General features: G+C 45.5%; 1 protein-coding gene across 1 annotated transcript in view; it reads left to right on the plus strand.

The window, feature by feature from the left end:
• Nucleotides 1–19,928, plus strand: part of LOC140588977 (polymeric immunoglobulin receptor-like) — a 34,946-nt gene extending 15,018 nt beyond the window's left edge. The window contains exons 2-5 of the mRNA XM_072711634.1: nt 28–351; nt 1,418–1,732; nt 9,285–9,605; nt 19,869–19,928. Of these exons, the coding sequence (XP_072567735.1) occupies nt 28–351; nt 1,418–1,732; nt 9,285–9,605; nt 19,869–19,915 (1,007 nt within the window). The 3' untranslated portion in view covers nt 19,916–19,928. The remainder of the gene's footprint in view (nt 1–27; nt 352–1,417; nt 1,733–9,284; nt 9,606–19,868) is intronic.
• The last annotated feature ends 298 nt before the right edge of the window (nt 19,929–20,226 follow it).

A 20,226-nucleotide genomic window follows, 5' to 3' on the forward strand; every position in this document is an offset into this window, starting at 1 on the left:
GAATTCAGTTGGTTGTTTTCCCCACAGGTGCTGACAGTGTGTCCTCAGTGGGATGGGTGTCTGTACTGAGAGGAGGATCTGTCACCATCCCATGTCACTATGATGACAGATATAAACCACATGTGAAATACTGGTGCAGAGGGAGTGACTGTAGTTCATGTACAACCATAGTACGCACTGACTTTCCACGGAAGAAGGATGAAATGTCAATCAGAGATGATCCTGACCAGCGAGTCTTCACTGTGACTATGAACAACTTGCAAACTGCGGTCTCTGATTACTACTGGTGCTGTGTGGAGATCAGCAGAGGTTCAGCTGTGGGAACACGGGTTTACCTGTCAGTCACTGAGGGTAAGATGTCTGTACTGCAGACTGTAGCCAATGAGATGCACAGTATGTAACATGTAATTCAGTCAGAAAGGAAGGACATTAACACAAACACAGGAGAAAATATTTTAATATATATGAGGGACCAAATTTTAGTTTTGATGAGCACCATTAATGAGACCAGGGAGAAGTAACATTAAATGTGCTACTTCAGGGGGTTAGATATGAGAAGCAATATGTCAAAAAATGTCAGTTGGTTTGAATTTTAAGCAGAAATCTTATAGAAAAGGAAAAATACAAATAAACATACTGTAAAAGAATAAAAGTTTGGCTGTCATTTACTGATATTTGTGCTATACAGTATATGTAAATTTAAATAACTATAATGTATGCAAATGAATGTTGCATTTATATAGCGCTTTTCAAGACACCCAAAGCACTTTATGGAAGCAATGGGGAGCCGCTTCAAACACCACCACTGTGTCACCCCCACCTGGGTGATGTAATGGCAGCCATTCTGCTCACCACACAGTAGCTAAGGTGGTGAAGGAACAGGAGAGAATTCACTAATTTGATATAGAGGATGATTAGGAGGCCAGATTTGAAAGGGCCACAGTGGGCAGTTTAGCCAGAGCATCGGGTACCACTCCTACTCTATTGAAAGATGCCCAGGAATCGCTCATGACATCCGAATTACAGGACCTGGGTGTTACATCACATCTGAAAGACGGCACCATCCAGCAGTTACCTACTTTTTAAACTTGGTCTCCTATCCAAGTACTGGCCAGGTCCTAACCTGCTTGGCTCCAGGTGGATTAGCTGGTCTGACCTGCAGGTGCTTTGGCTGCTGACATGAAGAAGCAACTATAAGCCGAAAAAGGAGGTTTTTTTTGCAGGATGATTTTATTTTATCTGATCAGTTTTCATATTTTTGCAAATACAACATTTACTGAAAACAAATTTTAATATTCTGCAGAGTAAAGTACTGCAGCCTACAGTAGACTGGTACTGACTTTATGAATATGTGTATAAATGGTGTAAGAGGGAGTGAGAGTTAATCAGCTGGGTAATTTTCATACTGTCCCTGCAGGTGTGTCCACAGTGAGGTGGGTGACAGTACAGAGTGGAGGATCTGTCACCATCCCATGTTTCTATGACAACATATATCAAAAACATGATAAATACTGGTGCAATGGGAGTGACTGGAGTTCATGTACTCCCATAGTACGCACTGATTCTCCACAGAAGAAGAATGAAGTGTCAATCAGAGATGATCCTGACCAGCGAGTCTTCACTGTCACTATGAACAACTTGCAAACTGGGGTCTCTGATTACTACTGGTGTGGTGTGGAGATCAGCGGAGGTTCACCTGTGGGAACACCGGTTTACCTGTCAGTCACTGAGGGTAAGATGTCTGTACTGCAGACTGTAGCCAATGAGATGCACAGTATGTAACATGTAATTCAGGCAGAAAGGAAGGACAAAGGTGAAAATATTTTAGAAAATTTTCCATTTCACTATTTTAAAACTTCATTGGGAACTTCCAGGTTGAGCATGAAGTGAGCTGGCATAGTTTTTAATGGTTTGCTTGACCTTTGTTATCTTTGGCCTGGAAATACCCTAAAGGTGGAACAGATAAACACAGAAATTTCAAGGAAGGGAGTCGTCCTCAATTTGATTGGTATTCATTGAAGTTTTACTTGTATGAGGAATCATACAAGTTTTTCATTATGTAATAACTACGATTTACGTCAATTGGGGAAGAAAATACAGCTTTTGGGGTTAAATGTTATTTCTTGTTCTTATAAGGAGATGGGGGAATGTTCTGGGTATTACCATGACAGTGTCTCCTTTTCAGTGTTTTGAATGGACCAAACTTATTTTTCATTGCATGTGCTGACATGCAGCTTGTACCCTCAGAGTGTTTCGGGTCACAGGCTGTGAATGTATTTTATTATGGCTAACATGGCTGTTGCTATAGGAGGCCATCCTGTGAGGTTTATATCTTGGAAAGCAGAGGGGCTTAATGGACCTGGTACTAGGGATGGGAATTGAGAACCGGTTCCAAATTTTCCAAAGCATCGGATTCGTATGTCTCTGAGCTTATCAATTCCTTTATCAATGCCAGTGTTACACCATATTTTATGACTGTCATGATGAGTGACTCCAGGGGGCGCTGTTTCACATATTACTGGGAATGAACATAAAGTTCCTGTTCATGTGCACGAGCCCTTTGTGCAAAATAAATTAACACGTCAAATAAAAAATCAGAAATAAGACAAGAAGATTGAAAAGAATAACTATCATGTCATTTTAACACATTAATTTATTTGAAATATGCATTTACATACATGAATACAGTCTTATGCAAAAGTGTGGGGACCCCTCAATAAATAACATATTTTGGTCATTTTTTAATTGAAAAGATGTAAACACAATCTCTATAGGAAATGGAAAAAATGCACAATATTTTCACCAAACATTGATGTATAATGTAATTAAGAGATGGCAGTTCAGTTGAACTGTAGAGGTCAAGATGAGATCTGGAAGACCAAGAAAACTCTGAGAGAACTGCTCGTATGCTGGTCAGAAAGACAAATCGAAAACCCCAATTTGACTGCAAAAAATCTGCAGGAACATTTAGCAGACTCAGGAGTGGTGGTGCACCGTTCCACAAGACCTTCATGAAAGAGTCAGCAGAAGAAAACCTTACCTGCATCCCCATCATGAAATCCAACATCAGAAGTATGCAACAGAACATCTACAGAAGCCTGATGCGTTTTGGAAACAAGTGCTGTGGACTGATGAAGTTAAAATAGAACTCTTTGGCCACAATCAGCAAAGGCATGTTTGGAGAAAAAAAAGGAGCAGCATTTCATGAAAAGAACACCTTGAAACCTATTAAGCATATGGGGGTGGATCTATTATGCTTTGGGGTTGTGTTGCAGCCAGTGGCACAGGAAACATTGCACGGGTGGAGGGAAGAACGGATTCCACTAAATACCAGCAAATTCTGGAAGCAAACATCACACCATCTGTAAAAAAGCTGAAGTTGAAAAGAGGATGGCTTCTACAACAGGACAATGACCCTAAACATACCTCGAAATCCACCATGGACTACCTCAAGAGACACAAGCTGAAGGTCTTGGAATGGCCATCACAGTCCCCTGATTTAAACATCATTGAAAATTTGTGGATAGATCTTTAAAGAGCTGTGCATGCAAGACGACCAAAGAATATTACAGAACTAGAAGCCTTTTGCTAGGAAGAATGGGAGAAAATCCCAAGTACAAGAACTGAAAGACTTTTAGCTGGCTATAAAAAGCGTTTGCAAGCTGTTATATCTGCCAGAGGAGGTGTTACTAAGTACTGATTATGTAGGGTGCCCAAACTTTTGCAGAGTGCCACAATAATGTTTTTATCTTTTATCTTTGTTCAATTTATGAAATAAAAAGTAACTATGCATCAATTTTTGGCAAAAATATTGTGCATTTTTTCCATTTCCTACAGAGACTGTGTTTACATCTTTTCAATTAAAAAATGACCAAAATATGTTATTTATCGAGGGGTGCCCAAACTTTTCAAAAGACTGTATATTATAGCACAGTAGGTGCCATGGGGCAGAGCGGAATATTTGACTGGCGCCAACCTTGTACATAGTTCTTAGTGATTTCCAGGCATCGTAATGTCTTGTGCTGTACTGTAGTGTCATGTGTAATGTTAAATGTTAATAGTGGTACATAGTACTGTGTGTGTGTGTGTGTGCATGTGTATGTGTATACGCGCCCAACGTGTGGGTTGGGAGTAAGTGGGTGACGGGCATGGTGCGCAGTGTGGGTGCGTTGTTAGAGTGACTGGCACAGGTGAAATGAATGCCACCTAGCGGTTGAATCCCATCGCCTCCTGTTGCTTATTACGGTTTCCACACCATGGCTATACGATACGCTACATTGATGTCAGAGCTGGGGGTGATAATTGAGGAGCTTGAGAGGGAGCAAGAGGAGCTCCAAGAAGCTGACACCATAAGGGGAGCAGCCAGCTTGAGCAGACCTCCAGGAACCAAGTGCTTTGCCTTCCTGGACCAACCTGACGGCCCCAGCGCCCCCCACCTGCCCAGGTGACAGTGCTGCAGCACGGGGATACAGCCGGTCGCAATCAAGACCCTCCTCAAGCTGCCCCGCTATGACAGAAAAGGCCCCTTGGAGCCCTACCTGACCCAGGTCCGGCTGGCGGCGCGGCTCAGTGGCCAGTGACCCAGCAAAACTGCGGGTCAACTGGCAATGTCACTGGAGGGGGAGGCGCTGAAGGCTCATCTAAGCCTCTCTCCAGAAGAGCAGGAGGACTGTGGGACACTAATTACCACACTGGTTTGGCAAGTAACAGTCAGAGGGGAGATGAGGGAGCAGCTGGACAGCCAGTGATGGTACACCAGTGAAAGGTTGTGGCCATTCGCAGCTGAGCTCGAGAGCTGTACCCAGTGGGGCTACCCTCACTTCCCCTGGGTAGCGCAGGATGAGCGTTGGTCCTCTGGGCACAGTGCCCCGCCCACCACATAGTGAAGCCTGCATTGCGGAGAGTTCAGAGGGAACATAGCTGGTTGGAGATCTGCATGCTGCTGCTGCTGGTGCTGCTCCTGCGCCTCACCAGAAGGTGTGGAGAGCTGGGACACATTGCCCGCAGCTGGCCTGCATCAGCACCTTGCTGTCGCCCTGAACATCCAGGAAATGTTGGGCGGGTTGCATCTTAAGGGGGGCGTCACCTGCAATGCACACCAGTCTAACCCCTACGCAAGGCTAGACACCTCTATGTCGACTGCCTGTTGGATGGAACTCCTTGCCAAGCCCTGGTGGACACGGGATCCACCATCACTCTGATCTGTCTGGGCAAACTGCCAGGCACCAATAGGGCTGCGCCAGCCGGTTAGGAACCCGTGGGCATCCAGCTGGTGTCAGTGACTGTCATGTTGTTTTTGCTTCAACTAGCAACCATTGAATGCAGTGACAAGGAAGGACTCCTATTTGCTTCCATGCATCACTTGGTCAACATGATTCTGCTCCTTAGACCTCTGGAGTGGCTACTGGCAGGTCAAACTGTCCCCAGAAACCCACCCCAAGACCACCATCGGTCACAGGCTATGACACTTCTGGTCAATTTCATTCAGCCTGTGTAACAGCCTGGCCGCCTTCGAGAGGCTAAGGGAGCATGTCCCAGCTCACCTGGACCTAGTGCATCATCAGTATCGATGATCTGCTGCTCTACACCGCTGATTTTCCCGGGACATTGTGGAACTTAAAGACAGTGTTTGCATGGATCCTCTGGGAGGGATGTGGCTGAACCCCTGGAAGTTCTCCCTCCTCCAATGCATGATGCACTTCCAGGGCCACGTCATCAGGGGGAGGGTGTGGCCACCGACCCGCAGAAGAGGCAGCTGTGTGAGACTGGCCCCCTGCACAGACTGTAGCAGAGCTGCACAGCTTCCTGGGGATAGTGTCATATTACCAACACTCTGTTAAGGACTTAGCCAGCATGACAAACACAATGCACCATCTTACAGAGAAGGGAAGTGGTTTTGCGTGGATGGATGCCTGAGCCATGGCTTTTAACCAGCTCTGCGTGGCGCTCACCGATGTTCCCATGCTAGAGGACCTAGACCCTCCTTTTCATTCTGGATGCAGATGCCAGCAACAAGGGGCTGGGTACTGTGCTAGTACAGGCAGGACCCGAAGGGGAGCGTGTAGTAGTATATTTCAGCTAAATGCTAAACAGGTAGGAGTGCAAGTACCACGTAACTTGACAGGAGCTGCTATCTGTGGAGCAGGCTGGCGAGAACTTCCATCCATACCTCTGTAGCCAGTGGTTTGGGTTGTGGAAGGACCACAAATCGCTTGGGCGGCTCCTGAGTTTCTGGCACTCAGAAGGACAGCTGGTCCACTGGTTGGAGGTAATGGCAGAGTTTGACTTTGAGGTCCAACATCACCCTGGGAAGCTGCATGGAAACGTGGACACTCTGTCTCACCGACCCTGCAGCAGCTCACAGTGCAGGACAACCAGGCCACCACCAAGATCCAGCAGATCGTCACAGAGCAACACAGCAACCCCATGCTGGCCAGGGTGAGGGAGTAGCTGGATGAAGGAGGGTGACTGGGTTGGGAGGCGATCTCAGCCTCCAGCCCAGAGACCAAGACCTACCACACCCAGTGGGGCACCCTGGAGGAACACGAGGGTCTGCTGTTAAGCCGCAGGTGATCACTGGATGGCGCTGGGGAGCTGCTGCAGCTGCTGGTGCCCAGGAGCCTGTACTGTATAACCCAGTGTCTGGTTCTTTTGTTTTGGTAAAGTGTGATTAATCTGATTTGTATAATGTTGGGGAGGATGTGCTGAGCTGACATATGTTCCGTATAATTTATGTTTTATGTTCTTTTCTTTGTTTGTTAAATATAATTTAATGAGTTATTCATTTGATATCTGCCAATGAGAGCAATCCCATGAATTCCCATAACGGGGGAAAGAAACATAGGAGAAGAGACAAAAGAGAGTTGGACATGAGAGAAGAAAGATGACCAAACGTGTTCCTTCCACACGGCAAGCTTACTAGCAAAGCTACTAAATTTCAGAGTCCATCTGCTAGTAGAGAGAGAGCTATTCGATTCACGGTGGCAAAGGACAGAGTGCCCCGACTGCTGGACAAGTGAGAAAGCAGCAGATCAGTCCTGCTATGATTTTTCTTTGGTTTAATTATTTGCTGGCTTAGGTTTCTGAGTGGGAAATAACAGAGTGGGAGCTATTGTAAATACTGTTTACACTGTATATATTGTGTCTTGTACATAATAGCATTTATGTAGTAAAGTTCTTAAATTTAACTGCGTCATTTTATATTGCACAGTTGTTAAATAAGGTGGTGAATGTATTTAGGGTGGGCATGTTAGCCCTGGGTTAGTTTTGAAGGGAGCATATAGCCTACAGACAGACGCCATAGTGAACTCAGGGCCCCCGTCTAGTGTTTGTTAACTTGGGCCCAGCAAAGGCCTGAAGGGGGCGCTATACCTGTGCTCTCTCATGCTGAGGTCGGTGCATGGAGCCGTCGGGTCGGGCAGTACGGGGTAGAGAAGATGCTGAGGAAGCTGTGGCAGCGCTTCACCTGGCCGGGCTGCCAGCAGGACACCGATACAGTTGAAACCTGAAGTTTACATACATTTCAGAGAAAGACACAAAAAACGTTTTTTTTCTCACTGTCGAACATTAAATCAGAGTAAACTTTTTCTGTTTTAGGTCATTTAGGATCACCAATTTTTAAAATTTTTTTGTTAATTGTCAGAATAAAGAGAGAGAGAATTTTATTTTTTATTTTAATTATTTTCATCAAAGTCAGAAGTTTACACAACAAAGAAAATTCCAGATGATTCCAGTCTGAGCTCCAGAAGCTTCTGATAGGTTAATTGACACCATGTGAGTTAACTGGTGGCATAGCTGTGGATGTATTTTAAGGATCACCTTAAACACAGAGCCTCATTCTGTGACATCATGGGAAAATCAAGAGAAATCAACCAACACATCAGGAAAAGAATCGTGGACCTCCACAAGTCTGGCTCATCCTTAGGTACAATTTCCAGATGCCTGAAGGTCCCATGTTCATCCGTTCACACAATAATGCACAAGTATAAAAGCCATGGGAGTATACAGCCATTGTACTGCTCAGGAAGGAGACGGATTCTGAGTCGCAGAGATGAACGTTTTTGGGGCAAAATGTGCAAATCAAACCCAGGATAACAGCAAAAGACCTTGTGAAAATGCTGCCTGAAACTGGTAAGATAGTATCATTATCCACAGTAAAACGAGTCCTGTACCAACATGAGCTGAAAGGCCACTCAGTGAGGAGAAGCCTTTGCTTCAAAACCACCATAAAAAAGAGAGACAACAGTTTGTGCACTAGCATCTTAATTTTTGGAGACATGTCCTGTGCTCTGATGAAACTAAAATTGAGCTGTTTGGCCATAATGATCAACAGTATATTTGGAGGAAAAAGGGGGGCTTGCAGGCCTCAGAACAGCATCCCACCTGTGAGGTATGGGGGTGGCAGCATCATGTGGGGCTGTTTTGCTGCAGGGGGGGCTGGTGCACTTCACAAAATAGATGGCGTCATGGGAAAAGAAACTTATGTGGATGTATTGAAGCAACATCTGAAGACATCAGCCAGGAAGTTGAAGCTTGGGTGCAAATGGGTCTTCCAAAGGGTCAATGACCCCAAGCATCCCTCCAAATTAGTTACTAAGTCAATGTATTGGAGTGGCCGTCACACAGCCCTGACCTCAATGCTATAGAAAATCTGTGGGCGGTACTGAAAAGGGGAGTGTGAGCAAGAAGGCCTACAAACCTGATCCAGTTACACCAGTTCTGTCAAGAGGAATGGGCCAAAATTCCAGCAAACTATTGTGAGAAGTTTCAGGAGGAAACACAAAACGTTTGGCCCAAGTGAAAGAGTTTCAAGGCAATGCTACCAAATAGTATGGAAGTATATGTAAACTTCTGCCTTTGATGAGAGTAATAAAAATAAAAAATAAAATTCTCTCTCTGTATATTCTGACATTTAACAAATACAAAAAAAATGGTGATCCTAACTAACTGAAACAGAAAAAGTTTACTCTGATTTAATGGTCAGCAGTGAGAAAAAAAAGTTTTTGTGTTTTTTTCTGAAGTGTATGTAAACTTCTGGTTTCAACTGTATAAGAGGGACCAAATTTTAGTTTTGATCGACACCATAAATGAGACCTGGGAGAAAAAACAGTTAATGGGGTACTTCAGAGGGGTTAGATATGATAATATGTTAATAAATGTCCTTTGGTTTTGCTTCATAGGGGTATGAAATATATGTGTATAATATTAATATAACTGGCTCATATTCATGACTATTTTATTGTTATGTAAATATCACAGTGTTTTTTCCTAATCTGTGTGTTCAGGTTCCCCAGGGCTGTCTGTGGACAAACAGGAGATGACAGGTGTGGAAGGAGACAGCGTCAGTGTTCAGTGTGAACAGTATGAATACTATTACAGGGAATTGTCATGGTGTAGGATGGGGGGCTCCTGTATAACAAGGTCTTCGGGTTTGGATGGGAGGCCTGTCCTGATCACGGGTAACAAAGTAAAGAAAGTCATCATTGTGACAATGAGGGGACTGCAGAGGAAGGACACAGGCTGGTATTGGTGTGATAATGGAAACCAGCAGATCCCAGTTCATATTACTGTCAATCTGAGAACTACAACCGCAACCAGCACTGAACGTAAGTAATGACATAAAATCTACTTACTGTATCTATCTGCTTAGATAAATACTAAATGAGCCCAACAGTTTTACTCATGAAGGGAGTCTGTGTGTTTTGTGGGATAATTTGGGGGGGGGTTGTGTTTTCCAGGGTATTTTCCAGGGATGATCCAACTGCTGTCTGGCACCCAGTCAGCACAAGGCTCTATATTATACAGCTCTGGAAAAAATTAAGATATCCCTCTATATTTTTAAACCAATCAGCTTTTTTAAAATCCTGGTTCTGCTGGCAGAGGCTACACTGCACTGCAGGCTGCTTCCAGGCTCAAAGTTTCTAAGACAGCAGTATACATGAACAAAATAAAGCAGGAGACACTGGGAATATCCAGAAACCAGCCATGTAGAGGGTAGAAACAACATTTTAATGCCAGAGATAACTGTCAACTTATACGGCTGTGCCTCATAAATCAGAGGATGACCTCATCTGACCTTAAAGAACATGAAATGGTGTGAAGTTCTGCTAGGACAGTTCATTACAGGATCCTAGAAGCAGGACTGAAACAAGGAATAAAGCAAGTAAGAGGCCTTTCATTAATGAGAAACAGGGAAGAGCCAGGCTGGAATTTGCAAAAAATGTATATTATACACAGTAGGGATGGCACGGTTCATGAAAAAAAACCGAACCGTTCGGTTCGCTTGTCTCGGTTCGGAGCATGCATGCGTCGCACGGTTCGACGGTTCATGACATGCGCAATGTAGCCTCGTGCCCCGTATGTGACGTCAGTGTGTTTCCCTTTCGCGCGAAAGAATAGGCTATATTGGTGCGTTCGATTATTTCTCTCCAAGTCGGAACTCGGATGAAAACGTCACGAAAAACGTCACTTCCCGTCGGAAACACGCCCCTTTTATGACGTTGAAGTCGGACAAGATTTTGTTGTCCGAGTTGCCCCTGTGACGTAATTTCAACATGGCGACTTGGTTTGTTTGTAGTTTGTTTACCGATCGAAAAAAGAATTTTTAGCCAACCAATTAAAGCTGAACAAGGAAAAAACAACAATCTCTTCCGTAAAAGACCGATTAGGTAACATTACACATGACCCAGATGAAATAAACAACACCTTTAGAAATTTCTATGAAAATTTATATAAGTCACAGATTGATCCACCACAGGCTGGTATTGATGAATTCCTTAACAATATAAATCTTCCAAAATTACAGGAAGATCAGGTAATGGCACTGGAGGCACCCATTTCAGTGGCAGAACTCCATGATGCCCTTCAGCATATGGCCAACAATAAGGCTCCGGGACCAGATGGTTTTCCAGCAGAATTCTATAAAGAATTTTGGATACGTTAGAGCCCACTTTCCATAGAATGGTATGTCATATTAGAGAAAGCGGCAAATTACCTTTAACTATGAACTCGGCCAATATTAGTTTACTCCTAAAACCAGGTAAGGACCCCACGCTCCCATCTAGTTATCGTCCCATATCACTAATAAACACAGATCTTAAATTAATATGTAAAGCTTTAGCAAAAAAACTGGAGAAAGTCACCCCTTTCATAATACACCCTGATCAAACAGGCTTCATCAAAGGTAGACAGTCGGCAGCCAACACACGCAGGTTAATTAACTTAATGGATTACTCTACCATCAACAAACTAGAAACTACAATTATTTCTTTAGATGCAGAAAAGGCTTTCGACAGGGTAAATTGGAAATTTCTTATAGCAGCACTAAATAAATTTGGGTTTGGATCATCTTTTATTACCTGGATTAAAATTCTATATAGCTCTCCTAATGCATCAGTCAGGACAAACGACCAAACTTCACCAAGCTTTCTTCTCCAGAGGGGTACTAGACAAGGCTGCCCACTCTCTCCCTCTCTCTTCGCTATTTTTATTGAACCTCTAGCAGCCATGATAAGACAAAATAGAGATATTGCAGGTATTCAAATTAAAAATGAGCTTCATAAGATAAGTCTTTATGCAGATGATGTATTAATTTTCCTTCCAAACTCTCAATCCTCCCTATCTCACACAATTTCAGTCATAGAAAGATTTTCATCAATCTCTGAGTATTCCATCAACTGGTCAAAATCCACAGTCCTGCCTATAAACTGCGATTTTCAAAATGCGCCAACTACTACATTACAATCAGGAAATATCAAATATTTAGGTATAAATATTTCCCCCAGGCTGTCAGACCTGCAAAAATTAAACTTTACTCCACTTCTTAAAACAATAGAAGACGATCTTATACGGTGGAAAACCCAGCCCATATCACTCATGGGGAGGGTGGCCTCTATTAAAATGATGGTTCTACCCAAAATTAACTATTTGTTCTCAATGATCCCCTATAAACCCTCTTCTGCCTGGTTCAATTCATTAAATTCACACATTTCCAAATTTCTATGGCGGGATAAACCACCAAGAATTAGTTTAAAAACCTTACAAAAGACTAAACAATGCGGAGGTTTAGATTTGCCAAATTTTTACTACTACTTTCTTGCCAATAGATTACAATATGTTTTGAGATGGATTAATCCAAGCCCGCTAGACAGACTATGGCTAAATGTAGAACAGGAGTTCTGTGATAATTTGGATATCTCCGATTTGCCATTTATCAGCTCTAGTATTAAACACCATAAATGTTTCCTAAGCATTAATATTAGAACATCTCTGACAGCCTGGTGGGACTTTCTTAAATTAAACAAATCCTCGCTAACCCCATGCCAACGAACGCCCATCTGGAACAATCCAGACATCCTACTGAACAAGAAAGTGTTAAATTTCACTGTATGGAGGGATAAAGGCATACGGTATCTAGAGCATATTATCCAAAATGGACAATTTATTTCATTTGAAGAACTTGTTTCACAGTACAATATTCAGAGAAGCAAGTTTCTAGAGTACCACCAACTTAAATATATAATGCGGGTTAAATACGGACATGATGAATTAAATCTACAATTACCTACAAAGGTAACCCAACTACTGAGAATCCATGCGCCTAAAACAATGTCAAAAATATACAGATCAGTGTCAGATTTAAACGACTCAATATCTCTCCCAACCTCAAAATGGGAAATTGATTAGTATAGACCAGAGCATCTGGACACAAATATGTTTAAATACTTTTAGAATGACCAAAAAACCCAATCTGCAACTCATACTGTACAATATAAGACTCTCCATAGAACACACTACACAGGACAAAGGATGTTCAAGATGGGCCTCATAGAATCCGACACCTGCCCTTACTGCACAAATAATGCACCAGACAACTATATGCACGCTATGTGGGAATGCACCAGATGACTATATGCACGCTATGTGGGAATGCACCAGATGACTATATGCACGCTATGTGGGAATGCACAGCTGTTCACCCATTTTGGCAGAGGGTATGCGAAGACTTATCTATGTATTTAGGGTATAATATTCCGGCCTCCCCGAGATTATGCTTGCTAGGCGATGTAAGTAATATGGATCTGGAGGGTAGTGCAACACAAATGGTTCTCACCGCCTTGTGCATCGCCAAGAAAACTATTCTTGTGAATTGGAAATCAAAAAACAATTTGAGTATTAATCAGTACAAAGGTCTCTTGTTGGACCACATTAGTATGGAGCGAATGTCTGCTTCCTCCAAGAATCAATTAGCCAATTTCAACTCTGTCTGGTCCCCAATAATTGACTCCATCACTTAGTAGGTGTGTGGCGTCATGGCTTTGCTGTTCCTTGTGTCCCTTGGATGGTGGGGGGGCTCTGGGGGGTGTGGGTGCCGGTGGCTCCGTGGGGCTGGGGGCCTGCGGTTCCTGGGCTGGGGGTTGTGGGTCGCCCCTGGGCTGGCGGGGTGGGGGGGCTGGGGGCGTCTACCCGGTGGGCGCGGGGGGGCCTGGCGGCCTGGGCGGGGGGCGCCGGCCCTGGCCGGGTGGCTAGGGCCTCGTGGGTGCGGGGTGGAGCTCGGGGTTCCGGGGGGCCCGCTAGTGGGGTGGGGGCCTCGTCAGTGCCGGGGGGGCCGGTCTCCCCCTGGGCGCCCCTTCCCATGTGGGACTGACTAGGGTGTCGCTCTGGGAGCCTCTGGGCATGCTGGCCTCTGGGGGGAGGGCACCGGGGCAGGGTATAGAGGGTGCAGGTCCCAGGTCAGTCTGTCTGGTGAGTGTAGGTGTTTGTGTGAGAGCGGCTCATCAGCGAGGCCTTCGCAGATGAGGCTCCGGATACCCCCCTCGGGTTGGGGCGGGGGTGCTGCGGCGGGGCGGGGGGGTAGCGCCTGCGTGGGTGTTGGTGCCGCGCATCCGGGCGCGTCGTGCTGGATGTCCGCTGCCCTGCTGCATTACCACCTATTCCCCCACAGCCCCCTACATACCACACCCACCTACACAACACTCCATATAGGTACTGGGGGGTGATCAGCTAGTCACCCCCCATCTCTTTTAATTCCACTTTAGACACCACACCCACAACACCACACTGCATCACACAGAGGGAAGGGGGGGGTGACTAGCCACTCACCCCCCTCTGTATTATTTTAATTGCACTTTAGACATACATTCATGTCACACCACTCTTTCACATAGGGCATTGGAGGGTGGGGGGAGCTGTGCAGGTCCTGGGTCGGCTGCTTTGGCAGCCCACAGCTGGACAGCGCGGCTCCCTTCCCCTCTATTTTAACTCCACTTTAGACATTGAGGGTCTGTGGGGGCTGGGGGGGGAGGCCCGCAGCTCTGGCTGGGGTATCCATCCCCCACTTGTGTCCCCCCACATTTTAACTGCACCCTAGCTCCACACACACGCCCATTCCCACTGATCAAGGGGGGTGGTGGGCGGACCGGGGGAGTTGGGGGATGGCGGGGGTGGCGGGTGTTTTTGCTGGACGGGCCCGGGTGCGGGGCGGCGGCGTCCGCGGGGGGCTGCCGGCCTTCGGCGGGGGGCCACTAGCCTGCGACCTGGGGGGTGGGGGAACAGCCTCTGGAGCCGACCACTGGACAATTCCAGGGCATCTGCTGTTGGGCCTCGAGATGAGTGTGTCTGTGCGTGTGGGCGTGCGTGTCTGTGTGTGTGTATCTGGTGAGTGTGGGCGTGCGTGTCTGTGTGTGTATCTGGTGAGTGTGTGCGTGTGGGCGTACGTGTCTGTGTGTGTATCTGGTGAGGGTGTGCGTGTGGGTGTGCGTCTCTGTGGGTGTATCTGGTGAGTGTGTGCATGTGGCTGTGCATGTCTGTGTGTGTATCTGGTGAGTGTGTGCATGTGGCTGTGCATGTCTGTGTGTGTATCTGGTGAGTGTGTGCATGTGCACATTAGACGCCACATCTAGACATCACACCGCACCACACAGAGGGAAGGGGGGGCGATTAGCCACTCATCCCCCCCTCATTATCTTAACTTAACTGCATTTTAGACAATACATCCATGTCACACCACTCCTCCACATAGGGCCTTGGAGGGCGAGGGGAGCTGTGCAGGTCCTGGGTCGTGTGCCACGCCCCCTCGTTAACCCTGTGTGGATTCCCCATGTTTACCAGCTGTTCCTGATTGTTGTCAAATTTGTCATTACTCCATTGTATTTAGTCCGCGTTTCCGTTTCTTTCTCCAGTCCGGTCATTATATTGTAATTCTGCTTTACCGCTCGTCTGTGTTCCTTTTGCTCATTAAACCCCGCATTCCCCCGATCCTAGGTCTCCTCGCCTCTGCTTCCCCGGTCAGCGTTGTAACAGTGAGCCTGCTTCCATGCTGCAATGTGAACATTTGCCATGTTCCTAAAAATTCTGTTTATTGCACAGTGTCTGACCACACAGACCTACAGGCTATTGCCAGATGATCATACTAGACATATCAACTGGACATATTTTGCACTATTACAGATTGATGTCTTGTACATACACAGAAACTGATTTTATCGATTACTCAAGAACATTCAATATAATTAATACCAATTTTTTTCACGTTATATATATATATTAGGGCTGTCAAAATTAACGGGTTAACGCAGATTAATCCATCATCATGATTAATCTGATTAAAATTTTTAATGCAATTAACCCATCTACAGTGCAGAATGACTCAAAATCCCTGAAATGTGTCTGTCACCCCATTTCGGGCAGTTTTGGTGCGTTTCATTTGCCATGGGAACTCGTATTCCAAGTCGGATTCTAAGTTTTGAAGCAGGAAGTGACGGCATGCGCGCTCCCTTTCTCAGAGATCAAAGAAATATCTCGGAGCAGCACAGAGGATCCCGAGTTCAGAATCCAAGATAGCTGCGCCTTTTATCAACAGAAGGGGAAGTTGTAGTTTTATACTGTTTAAGCACTACTTCTCATTTGTGGCTCAATAAATCAGTCGCATACACTATACCATCCAACTTATCTGTGGATAGGGTTGCTATGGAGTTTTATACCTAAAGCACCGCGCGTAATGTGTTATCAACTGATATTGCTAACAATGGCAATTAAACGGGCTAGAATTGGATTTCATGATGAGTTGGATTATTTGTCGGATTTACGGTAGTTCGGGATAATTGTAAGTGATCGAAAATAAAGACTATTTAAACTGAAGTACCTTAAATCCGAAAGTTGTCCGACTAACCAGAAAATCTTGCTTGTTGACATGGGTCCATGGGATATTGCACTTCTGTGGCAGATGGAATGCATCTGACTCGTGTTCAAGATTTTCAATAAACATGTTAAGTGCATATATATTCCCTTTTTTCTTGATTCTGTTTGGTCATGCAAAATTAAATGCAATTAATATAGATTAAAAATGAATGATATTTAATCGTGATTAATCGAAATTAATCCACAGCAACCCTGTGATTAATCTGATTAAAAATTTTAATCGTTTGACAGCACTAATATATATATATATAATGTAACGAACCGAATCAGACTTAATCAAGATAGGTGATCTATCATTTTAACGATCCCCAATTAAATTAACCCCATGGACCGGACAAATACAAAACGAATGATTAAACATTATATGCTTAAAAGAAAAAGAAAAGATTAAAAGAAAAAATAACAAGAACCGTACAGAACCGAAAACCGTGACCGTAAAACCGTGATACAAACTGAACTGTGGGTTTTGTGAACCGTGCCACCCCTAATACACAGACACATTCCCATAAACTGAGAAATAAGTCAAACCAAATGTAAAGAGGGGAGAAAGATTTAGATACTGGAGATGCTGATTTATTCTCAGAGATGATCTCAGCAGAGCCCTGATTAGAGCACACAGGTGGATGTTAACCATGTTAACCACACTGACTTTGGTGTTTGAGGATCCACAATCATAACCTCAGTCCCATTCGCCAGTTTAGCTGTGTCCATCTGCCACCTGAGGAAGGGCTGAATCTGGCCGCCCCATCAGGAGAGTATTGGGTGTGATGGGATCAGGATCAGCTACAGTACATCCAAGGACACTTAACCCAGGGGCTTCCAATTTAAAATCCCTTCTACCTCAACCAGCACAGTCCACAGTATGTGGGCCTAGGGTGGTGTACAAGGCTGCCTTCACTTAGCCTGCAGAGCACTATGCGGATTAAAGCGGGAGGTGATTGGCTGGGCTGCCAGTTGCTCCTTTATAGAGGATCCTAAAGCATTAAGGGCCTCTCAGCTCAGTACCAGCTCCCTTAAAATTGGTGCCCTGGCTTCCCTCTCCATGCAGTACAGTTACGTAATGATGAGGAATGAGTCTGTGTCAAGGCTAAGCATGAGCTCTAGGTACAACGCTATTGTAGCAGCACAGTTATAAATGATACCTCAGTGTTTCTCCTGTCTCCTACCGATCTTCACTAAGAAAGGACCAAGTCAGTTCACACCTGTGGAGTAAAATGCTGGACAATGCATTGTAAAAGTAGAGGGGGGCAAATCCATCTGAGGGATTTACCACGTTATCTGTGACACAACATACATGCAAACTGTTTCTCCAGACTGTTGCCCTTCCCCAGAGAACCCAACAGCACCTACTCTGTGTCTCATACTCTGGTCCTTCGAAGATGCAGCTGCTCATCATAACACTTAATCAGCAAGGAGGTGATACTATGGATCGGATCTAGCACCAGGTTATGCTGCGTCCTGGGCTATGCCATAGCATGTGCGTAGGTGGCTTCCTACCCTGATTAGGCTAATGTCAAACTCGGGTGCGAGCTACACCAACCTACTGTTGACAGGCACAGCTTCAAGACATGCGTAGTCTTCAGGGAAACTTTCAGTCTCCACACGTCAGAGGAGTTTCAGTTCAGCTGCTCTAAAATCATCAGCCATGGGGCTGCAGCCCACGCTGGCTGCCCTGTCAGACTGCTGAGCAACTGATTTCACTGGGTCAGTGAAGGATTGTTAAAGACTGATATCTGGAACCTCGCTGTTCAACCCTGCTGACGCTAAACCGCAGAAGGTGACCCTTTATGCTCCTCAGTCATCCACCTGAGACACCGTGGGTCCTGGGGGCCAGTGTGTCTGAGGCCTCTGTAGAAACTCAGGACCTCGGCTCCACCTGCTGATTCCAGCTATCTGAGATAGTGTCAGTCCCCTGGTGATGTCATCAGCTGGCTTGTCATCAGCGACATATCGCCATGACTGACAATCTGTCAGCTACTGTATCTCCACAATCCTAGTCCCTACAAATACTTTAAAATAACAGGATTCGGACTGATGCCAAGTAAGAACAGTCATAGAGTCCATCCAGTAGCTGACGTCATGGATCTCTACTGTACGCTCCTTCTGTAGTACTGCCACTAACTGGGCTCCAGTCAGAGCTGCACAGAGCTCCAGTCTACAGATTGACTGCTTGGCTTTGATGCAACTCTGGACCTCGGAGCTAAGAAGCCAGTCTCTACTGTTCCATCCACACCTTTACTACGCAGGTATGCTACAGCACCATAGGGCTGCTCTGAGGCATCGGTGAAGATATGAATGCTCCTGGTAGCCAGTGGACACAAACCATCACAATTCAAACACCTGAGTAAATTAATTTGGGGTCACTGGGTAAATTCTCTCCCAATTAAACCATTCTTGGATAAGCTCACTAGGTAAGTTGGGGTCATCCCACTCCCTTTACTTGGTCTAGAGATTCTAAACCAGGACCTTGTTTCAGGTGGTATATGGGACTATGAACGCGAGTGGGTCATACTGGCTGGCGAGGACTTGGTAAATCCCCCACATTCTAGGTTCAGCTCTCTCTACCTGGCTGTATTTGCATCCCAAGATAAGCACTGCCAGCGTAACCTGAGGATGTGCTCCTGTGGGTCAGAGCTTGGCTGCATGAGCCAGACCTTAGCTCTCTGCTTTGGACTCTAGATGGAGATTTTGGGTGACCTCTGGGTAGTTGCATGCCCATTGACATTAGCTAAATCCTCCCACAGCTAGAAGGTGTCGCAACTTACTGTAGTGTTCCTTAGCCTCCCGCGGAGTAGCTAGGCTCTGAAGGCAGTTGTCTACATAAAAACAATATTCAACCGAGGAACGTTTACTGTATCTTCTCCTGGCTCACTCTGGTCCATCACATGCTTCTGAAATGTGAAAGTGGCGCAGCAGGTACTGCAGGTGGACCCAAAGCGTAGAACCTGCCACTGATAAACATCAGGTACTGTAGGAGTTTTCCTGTTCAGATTGTGCCACAGGAACCTGAGAAAGGTCTGGTCCTCCTTAAGCATTCACGCCTGGTGATGGCCTGGGAAGATATTAATTTAGGCTCATACCCCTGTAGGTGAAAGAGCAATTAAAGACATGTCCGTTCTTGCCATTATGCTGAACTAAGTGGGGTGGGATGTACCACCCAGGACTGCCCTCAGTGGTGTCTGGTGGAACCTTGCACACATAGTCAGCTTCAAATAATTTAGTGAATTTACTACAATAAACTGCAGCTGTATCAGGGTCTCTAGCTAGATGCTTCTCAGTTCCTCTAAGATGAACAAGAGTAGCTTCCATAGGGGCAGCTAAAGGAGGACGACTGGTTTTCCAAGAAGTGGAGCCGCATATCAGTCAACGTCTTTGACTGAAACTTTATAAACTGTACAGTCCTTGAGTCTCTTAACTGCCTCAGTATCATGTCTGTACTGTGTGATGAGCCTCTCATTGTGATACGGTAAGGTGTCAAACTGCCAAAGCCTCTCTACATGGTTAAATAGATCAGAGGCTGGAGGGGCAGCATGTGTCAGGAGACGATGAATAGTCTTGAGACTGGTGGCCAGCAAGTGTGATGAACTCTGTAGGGTCCAGCCTAGGTGGGTCTTTATAGCTGCTGGTCCAACAGGGGCTCCTAGTCTCACTGGCTATATCTGGGTTATCAGATGGAGACAGTCCAACCCAGATAGCAGGAGTGGATACGGATCCTTAATTGGAGCGAGAGGGAGGTGTTTCAGGTGTTTATGCTTCCTCTGAAGAACTACCACTGGGTAAGTATGTGGGGCAAGACATACAACAGCTCCTTAGCAGTGAAAGTATTGTGTATATGGAAGGTCTAACCAGCATGGCTCCCAGGCGACACCGAGAAAGACACCAAGGCCCCCTTGATAGGTCATAGGTCATGCCTAATTGTGTGAAGTGTCAAGTCTTCTGGTCTTCCCAGGAGGCCTAGCTTCTGAGCGGCTTCAAGCAGCATGATCATCCAGCCATAACCAGGAGAGCATACTAGTCTAGGGTATTCTC

The sequence above is a fragment of the Paramormyrops kingsleyae genome, chromosome 4 (genome assembly GCF_048594095.1).
Source record: "Paramormyrops kingsleyae isolate MSU_618 chromosome 4, PKINGS_0.4, whole genome shotgun sequence".
Classification (NCBI taxonomy): domain Eukaryota; kingdom Metazoa; phylum Chordata; class Actinopteri; order Osteoglossiformes; family Mormyridae; genus Paramormyrops; species Paramormyrops kingsleyae.